At 40.5% G+C, this 8,860-nt stretch overlaps 1 protein-coding gene across 1 annotated transcript; it reads right to left on the reverse strand.

Annotated features, from left to right (window-relative positions):
- Positions 1 to 4,243, reverse strand: LOC110508831 (LIM/homeobox protein Lhx8). The gene is made up of 8 exons (XM_021589674.2): positions 3,983 to 4,243; positions 2,499 to 2,648; positions 2,059 to 2,180; positions 1,419 to 1,639; positions 1,083 to 1,180; positions 876 to 971; positions 600 to 786; positions 1 to 443 (listed from the first exon to the last, which is right to left on the reverse strand). The coding sequence occupies exons 1-8, from the start codon at positions 4,064 to 4,066 to the stop codon at positions 367 to 369; spliced, it is 1,035 nt and encodes a 344-aa protein (XP_021445349.2). The 5' UTR covers positions 4,067 to 4,243; the 3' UTR covers positions 1 to 366.
- Positions 4,244 to 8,860: the final 4,617 nt, after the last annotated feature.

Raw genomic sequence — 8,860 nt, forward strand, 5'->3', positions numbered from 1 at the left:
CATAGATTAGTGCCCAATTAATTTTTCAATTGACTGATTTCCTTATGAACTGTAACTCAGTAAAAATCTTTGAAATTGTTGCATATTCCATTTTTGTTCAGTGTACACATCTATTAATACATTTATTTTTTTACAAAGTGCTCAGTCACATATCTCAAATAAATTAAATGCCAACCAATATGTACAATACATCAACAACAAGTTTACATATTAACCTTATTTTACATCTGAATTGGATCTCCTTCGATAAATCCCCATAGCAAATCATTTTGCACCCCACCCTTTAATGGACAGGGCTTTCGCATTGGCTCCTCAGCATTCTAACCAATGGTAAGGGCCGGTTCTGCAGGGTGCGGGATGTGAAGATCAGGCATGGCTGATTGGCAGCTGTGTCATGGAATGGTATAAAAGAGGCTGGAACACCAGGGAGGAGGGAGAGTGCACTGTGAAGAACAAACATAACCCATTGGGTTATGAAATATTGTGATTCCAGATCTTTGCACTGAATTGTAAAGCAAAACTAAATAAGATGTTACAAAGTAAGCTTAACCCACAAGCCATAAAAAAAGATGAACCTGTGATGTGCTGGTTTTGCTCACCATCCATGTAAGTGTGTAGTGCTGTAAGCACGGGTGTGTCTGTTGGTATGTAGGATGTGTAGTGTAGATCCTCCATAAGAGGCGGAGAAAGCCTGGACTGCTGTAGTGACGACGTCGCTGCAGATGGCACATGGTGCTGAGGGCTCACATGCTTCTTATGACGAGCTCGACAGTTCTGGAACCAAACCTGTACATTCAATAGGGATGGGTTAAGCTTCATTTGTAACTTCAGGGACACCTACAATTGTTTGACTAGACTAATGTTAGAGAGCTCACCTGAATGACTCTGCGACTGAGGCCAGTCCTCTCTGCCAGCTTCTGGAGGGTCTGAGCGTCTGGGTTATTGTCCTGAGCAAACTGGGCCTGCATCACCTAACAGACAAGACACAGTGAATGTAAGATGGTCACACACAATTATATCTTTCATATGCAAACATCCAGGATAGTCATTTCTGGAGTGACAGGAAAGTAATAAATGTTCACCTGTAGCTGGTCTGTGGTGAAGCTAGTGCGAGCCCTCTTAGCTGGTTTGGGATGAGACCCTTCTTGCTCTGATGGTGGGGCTCCCTCTACAGTAACACCTTTTCATGTAAACACATGACCACATAGGTCATCACATTGCATAGGAAAATGAGGAAGGCTAATCGATAAGGGAAAATCTAGAATCTCATATTTATCAATCGTTTCAAAATAATTAAATTGACTAAATTAAATTGCTGCATCAATCATACATGTGTAGAAAAAACAGCTAGTGTACAATTAACACATTTTTAAAAGTGCAGGCCTTATTCTTTCTACACACCTTTTAATGTTGCTTACCACTTTCCATGGCCTGTTTCAGGTTGTCCAGCATGGAGTCGTAGTGGATTCGGCACAGCACCCTCTCCTCCACCAGGGCAAATTCCTCCCCCGTGGAGAGCTGGCGCTTGCAGGAGAAGCAGGCGAAGCAGGCCAGGTGGTAGGTGTTGCCCTTTGCTCTCCTCACCCAGTCTTTGGAGTGCATGTTCCTGCTACAGTGGGCACAGCGAGTTCCATACTTCCTGTGGAAAAGTTGGATTGCAAACAAACTACAGATCAAAACCACTAAAGGCAGGGTAGCCATTTACTTTATTTTGTCTTTAAAAAAATATATATATATTTTATATCAACAAAATTATTTGATCATGAATCTAGAAATACAAGGTTGTCCCAAAAAATGCATTTAATGTAAATTGAAGGCTGTAGAGAAGTGCTACTATGAATGTTGTGGCTATAAAAAGGGCCCAATGTTAAAAGCCACTTATCTTGCCTTGTAGAATGCCTCATTAACATCATTAGATAACAATTGAATGTCATGTCAAAGTTGCAACTTCAGATGTAGCCTAAACTCAACTCCTCTCCGTTGACGTGGAGTTGAGTTTTACTTGGCTAATCGCGCTGGAGCCCTCCCTGTATGGAAGAGGCCACCCTTTTCACCTACCTGAAGTAGTCGAGTTTGCAGAAAACCACCTTGTCTTTGATGTAGCAACTGGCATGTCTTCCTAGAGGAGTTTGGCACATGCTGCACGAGAGGCAGTTCACGTGCCAACACAAGTTGTTCACCTGAAATGTAGCCACAAAAGTCAAACAGATTTATTCGCCCGAAAGAGTAACCTGGTCTACAGTTTTAGCCACGAAAATTAGGCATGTATGAACACCATTCGATGTTAAAGTAACAATTTTGCTGAACTTAAAATGTAATTTTATTTACCAAATAGGCCTACAAACTTTTTTTCCTGTCACAGTTAAAAATGTGAACACTTTAGGGATCCTAGGCCTATGAGTTTCTGGACGTTGGGGGAGAAAAAAAATGTACATACGCATTTTAAGCCTTGGTTTGAATATCTAATATCTAAGCCGGTCATAGGCTCGGAAACTTACCTCGAGTAGATATTTGTCAACTATCTCCAAACCACAACTTGTACAAAGGCTTTTCCCCAGAGAGGCTGATGCCATCGTCTGCGGTGTCAAGGAAGACAAAGACGAAGATGGTGAATAGGACTCATCTCCAAAAATGTAATCCGATGTGCCCTAGATATATAAAACAGAAAAATAAGTCATTATTGACATAACGCAAACTTTTTCATGCCTAAATTAAGAACAATTTCATCTGCATAAATTTGACCCGGCCTACCTATGTCTGGGTTTTCCTCTACCATCGACTGTCCTGCTAGTACATACATACATGTGTCATCTAAAGTAGTTATGACTGACGTGGTTTTCCCACCTAGTTATCTTAAGATGAATGCACAAACTAAATCACTGGTTAGCCTAGTGGTTAGAGTGTTGGACTAGTAACCGGAAGGTTGCGAGTTCAAACCCCCGAGCTGACAAGGTACAAATCTGTCGTTCTGCCCCTGAACCCACTGTTCCCAGGCCGTCATTGAAAATAAGAATTTGTTCTTAACTGACTTGCCTGGTTAAATAAAGGTAAAATAAATAAATAAAATAAATTATTGACATGTAAATGAAGGCACCCGTGAAGGCATAGGCCTAATTTCCAATGGTAAGGTTTCACGCATAGGCCTACTATTAAAAATAGGCTACCGGTATACCCGTTTGATTACTCATGCTACTTGTCGGCGTATTGACTGTACGTTTGTTTATTCTATGTGTAACTGGTTTGTCTCACTGCTTTACTTTATTTTGGCCAGGTCGCAGTTGTAAATGAGAACTTGTTCTTAACTGGGCAACCTGGTTAAATTTAAAAAAGTATACTCAAAGAATCGGAAGATGCCCTTCCACATCCCTCCTTAGGCATAGTGACTAGTCAAAATATGCACTGGAATGGCCTTTAACTCCACTTCTGCTTGCTATGACAACAATGACGAAAAAAATAGGACTAAGATGCCATCTTCAAGAACCCTTTAATATTTTTTTGTACACATGAACCAAAACTCTTGAAATGTTCAACCACTTGTCAACAAAATAACGTTCATGGTTCAACGCTTATCAATATCTGCTGTCAATCACATTAGTTATCTGCAGAAGGGCAATTCTTGCAAAATTATCACATTCAGGACGAATGACTGAACAAAAAAGCCGAATGGCCAAATCAGACAGATTTGTTTGGCAGTTATCGGCATGGCAGCTTTCTCCAAACCAACGCTGATTAGCCTGTAACGCAACCTCCCTCAGGTAATGCACTGATTTGTGCAGAGAAAACGAATGGGTGGGGATCTCAAATCTAAAATTATTAACTTGAAACAGTCGCCCGTCGGTTTGGAGTAGCCTAACATTTTACCGAATGTAAGATGTTTAAACAATAAATGGTAGGCCTAATAGCACCATATAAAATCGAAAAATTCGCTAAACAATGAATGCTCGATAATTTCTTCAAACTTTTAATATGGATATAGGCATACCGTGCTGTCGAAGGTCGAGTTAAACCCATTTTCAATGTCATCCACCTCGGGGCAAGCCAACATTTGTTCGCTTTTCCAATACATTACGTTGTAGCCCTAAAACAAAACGCAGATCCAGCAGGATAATAGTCCCATATAGATTCCATCCAGTGTCAGAGGCAGCTGCACCAACCCCATGCTCTAGCGAAAGCAATCTTTGCATTAGTGAGGGTGGAACTTTTCCCTCTCCATTTTCCTTTTTGACTGTCTTGGCCGCACCTCTTTGACACATATGCCCGCCTTGCAGTGGATATGAGATGTTATACATGGGGAAATTAGTTCAGTAATACGTCAGAGGTGATACCACATCTCTCGATATAGCTTTTTATTTTATTTTCGTTATTTTTGCATAGTACAACAATCCTCCGTGATAAGATGCTCTTAATTTCGTTTTATTTCACACGCTGCTGCTAAAGGTGAAAATAAACTAAAACAAATGTAACAGGTAAATTAGACTTTGTTCATCTCTTACAATTTATAGCCCAATGTTTGCAACCTTAGTTTCAGAAAATAAAGAACTCGCATTGCAGCAATCAGTTCGTTTTTAATCCATCCCATTCGGACTAACCGATAGCATCTGGGCAGAGAGCAACTGACAGCAGCCCAGTTGGGTTTATTCTCCCGTAGTTCAGCATCTTTATTGCTGCCTGCAGCTGATAATGGTGACGGTAGTTCAATTAACGATGGGCCCTATAATTGCTAAATTATAGGTAGGTTTGTGAAACCCCTATCATTTTTAAATAATTTCGTGTGTGCCCATGTTTTCTTTGTTTTGCCACGGTAAAACACGCGCACATCTTTAGTAAAACCACATATAAAAGGCGTGGGGACCCTTTTCAATAGGAAAGCTTTCAGTTCGAAGCATCTGATTAAAAAAAGAGATGTGCAATCTTCAGCATTATAATAATTGTCACCATGCCTCTGTTATAAATTGTTATGCAATGTTGGCTATTGCAGGAATTTATCGATTTTTTTTGTACCAAGATTTTTCAGGAGGACTCAATTTTTTTCGTTTTCATAATACAAATACATGCTTATTATAATGTTGAGGCGAATAATAGCCTGCATAATACAACTCAATCTGGTTTTAATGTTGAATTATCCTCTTTGAATTTTTTGTTGTTGATATTCATTATTTACTGTAGGCCTACGTTTCCCTAAATTGTGGTAGCCTGTGCAAACTTAGCATCCCTGTACGTTTGATTTGATCGCTCTTTGATTAGTTTTTGAAAAGTTATTGTTTTTCTTATAAGACAGTGAACTGACAGCTCTGACTTTGCTTTCGTGTGTCCCATGTGCGCTGACACACACACAAACACAGCGGATTTTTTATCATCAACAAACAAAAAATTGATGAATTTGTTTTGTAAATGTAACTATTTTTTCTTTCAAATAGGCTGTATTTATTTGTTAACAGCAACATATGCTTTCAGATAGTCCTAATGTAAACGTTCCAATATCTTTAAATTAATCCAAATTAGCCTATTATTATTATGATTTTTCACGTTGTTAAATGAAAATATGAGAAATTCGATTTGAACCAAATTTTGTCGAATGGGCAAGACAGGTTTTTTTCGTCATGGGAACATTTTTGCCGAGACTAAACATTCGCTAGTCTATAGTTAACATGCATGTCTGATTGGATTAGATTCACCTAAACTAGAATATGTTATTTCACAAGAGCAGACCGAACAATTTAAACCTCTCACTGGGCTACTACTGAAACCCACTGAATCGGATCAAATGAACGGTATGCTTATTAAAATATGCAAGCATGATTCTTTTTTTTTTCAAGTGTGTGATTGACAATATCATCCCCTTAATCTGTGTTTCTCCCTATGTGGACATTTCGCAGCAAAGCCACAAGCGTTCAAAATATCAATTTTCAGACGCAGGGGGAAAATGTTTTTGTTTCTTTGTAACATATACTTGTAAACCCCCTATGATTTAAGTCCTTCGTCAGGGAATTTAACCATGTAACAAACCTAATGGCCCATTTCAGAACTTTATTTCCTGGTCTGTAATCGCTGTTAATGTTATTCGTTAGTTAGTTAAACTGTATAGTCCATCACATGTATGACACCATTTTTTCAAATTGATTCCCTCATAATAGCGGATCACATTTTCTATAACACTTTTCTCAAAGTCTTGGAGCTCCCTACAGTATATTATATGAGGACATTCACCTAATTTAATCATGTACAGACAAACAGAAAGACAGGTTTTCTAGAGTTTGTAAAGAGGAAGCTATTGTCTCGAAAAAATAAATGGATGTTTTGTCACGTACATCACCAAATAGGTGCAGAGAAATGTATTATTTTAAAGGGTCAGCCACAGATGCACCCTGTACTGCAATTGCTAATTAGGGTTAAGTGCCTTGTTCAAGGGCACATCGACAGATTATTCAACATGTCGGCTTGGGTAATCTACATTTTGGTTACTGGCGCAAGGCTCTAACTGCCTGCCGCCCTACTATTGTGATAGTTTGTTATGGGTCCATTGGAGAGATGAATCAATGTATGCCTGACATCATTGCTGAAACTGTCATCTGGATTTTGTCATCTTGCTAAATTAGTGCTCTCTCTTACACAGACCATTGTGTACAAAGCTCAGATGAAGGTGTAAGGAGTCTAATCTTTTGGCTCGGTTATGATACACTATATATACAAAAGTATGTAGATACCCCTTCAAATTAGTGGATTTGGCTATTTCAGCCAAACCTGTTAGTGACAGGTGTATAAAATCGAGCACACAGTCATGCAATCTCCATAGACAACCATTGGCAGTAGAATGGCCTTACCGAAGAGCTCAGTGACTTTCAATGTGGTACCGTCATAGGATGCCACCTTTCCAACAAGTCAGTTCATCAAATTTCTGTCCTGCTAGACCTGACCCAGTCAACTGCAAGTGCTGTTATTGCGAAGTGGAAATGTCTAAGAGCAGCAACGGCTCAGCCACAAAGTGGTCGACCACACAAGCTCACAGACCGGAACGTCGAGTGCTGAAGCACGTAGCGTGTACAAATCATCTGTCCTCAGTTGCAATACTCACTATCGAGTTACAAACGGCCTCTGGAAGCAACGTCAGCACACTAACTGTTCGTCAGGAGCTTCATGAAATGGGTTTCCATGGCCGAGCCACTGCACACAAGCCTAGAATCACCATACACAATCCCAAGCGTCAGCTGGAGTGGGGGAAAGCTCGCCGCTATTGGACTCTGGAACAGTTGAAACACGTTCTCTGGAGTGATGAATCACGCTTCAACATCTGGCAGTCGGCGGACGAATCTGGGTTTGGCGGATGCCAGGAGAACGCTACCTACCCAAAAGCATAGTGGCAACTGTAAAGTTTGGAGGAGGAATAATGTTTTGGGGCTGTTTTTCATGGTTCGGTCTAGGCCCCTTAGTTCCAGTGAAGGGAAATCTTAACACTACAGCATACAATGACATTCTAGACGATTCTGTGCTACCAACTTTGTGGCAACAGTTCCTGTTCCAGCATGACAATGCCCCTGTGCACAAAGCGAGGTTTATACAGAAATTGTTTGTCGATCGGTGTGGAAGAACTTGACTAGCCTGCACAAAGCCCTGACCTCAACCCCATCTAACACTTTTGGGATGAATTGGAACGTCGACTGCAAGCTAATTCTAATCGCCCAACATCAGTACCTGACCACGCTAATGCACTTGTGGCTGAAAGGAAGCAAGTCCCTGCAGCAATGTTCCAACATCTAGTGGGAAGCCTGTTATAGCAGCAACTCCACATTAATGCCCATGATTTTGGAATGAGATGTTCGACGAGCAGGTGTCCACATACTTTTGGTATTGTAGTGTATAATTTCAGGTGGCATAATTTAGACATTGGGGGTATACTGTTGATTGACTTGACATCAGTGTGTGTTTGCCTCTCTGACACCAAACTCAATTACTCTGTTTTTTCCCCACCTGTGCTGAAAAAAATGGTTTCAAATAGAACTGCAGTGATCACCAAAGTGCACGGTGTTACTCTTTGCTACAGTACTTACTAAGTCGCTCTGTATAAGGGCACCTGCTAAATAAACAAAATGTACAAGGTACATAACTCCTGGGAAAGTCCTGTAGCACAGCTGGAGATTCAATCATTTTTGTTCCTTGGCTTCTCTCTGCCACTCTTTTTTCACTCTACTATGTGTGAGTCACCAAGCACATATCATGTTGAGCTCTGGGTGGGTACAACCATAGAAATATATTTCAGAAAATGGACAAAGCTCGTCAGTCCAGAGATTTCTGGGTGTTACCAAAATATGGATGCCAGTGTATCCACTCTGAAACGTTGACTTAAATTGGAGAGTCTGCTCCATTTTACTAATCCTAATTCTGTGTATTCGAAAGAGAGGGGAGGGGCCCTCTGAATTCTGATGCTGCGCCACATTCTATAACGTTGTTGGGAAATGGGTCCAATCCAAGGGTGACTTGGTTCCTCCATTCTCTTGTGTTCATGGCGTTCTTTCGATTTCCCATCATAGTGAAACCCCCATCCTGTTACACACATACGTGGAGGAAGCAGAAGTCAGAGGAGGGACTAGCATTAACACACAGTAGAAATGGTAACACTTACATCAACTGTTGAATGATAGACACTACAAAGTGAGCTGATATGTGATCAAAGTGTAAAAAAAATGGGAAATGGATCCTTTACTTAAGACTTCTGTTGCTATTTTTCCTCCCTCAAAACAGTCTGAAAACATTTCACATCCCCCTTTCCTCTTGCATTGCAATTGTTCTTCTGTTGCAGGGCTCTCTCTATTGTGTTATTGGAGATATACTGGGTCCACAGATATTCCTGTGTGTAAGACAATAC

Source organism: Oncorhynchus mykiss, chromosome 28, assembly GCF_013265735.2.
Source record: "Oncorhynchus mykiss isolate Arlee chromosome 28, USDA_OmykA_1.1, whole genome shotgun sequence".
NCBI lineage: Eukaryota > Metazoa > Chordata > Actinopteri > Salmoniformes > Salmonidae > Oncorhynchus > Oncorhynchus mykiss.

What these genes read in the sequence shown, in the direction of transcription:
- LOC110508831 (XM_021589674.2), bottom strand. Translation starts at nt 4,066, where the DNA reads ATGTATTGGAAAAGCGAACAAATGTTGGCTTGCCCCGAGGTGGATGAC. An exon ending in TGCAAACTCGACTACTTCAG is followed by an intron (nt 1,640 to 2,058) that starts GTAGGTGAAAAG and finishes ACTTTTCCACAG; the next exon opens with GAAGTATGGAACTCGCTGTG. An exon ending in GAAACAGGCCATGGAAAGTG is followed by an intron (nt 1,181 to 1,418) that starts GTAAGCAACATT and finishes TTACATGAAAAG; the next exon opens with GTGTTACTGTAGAGGGAGCC.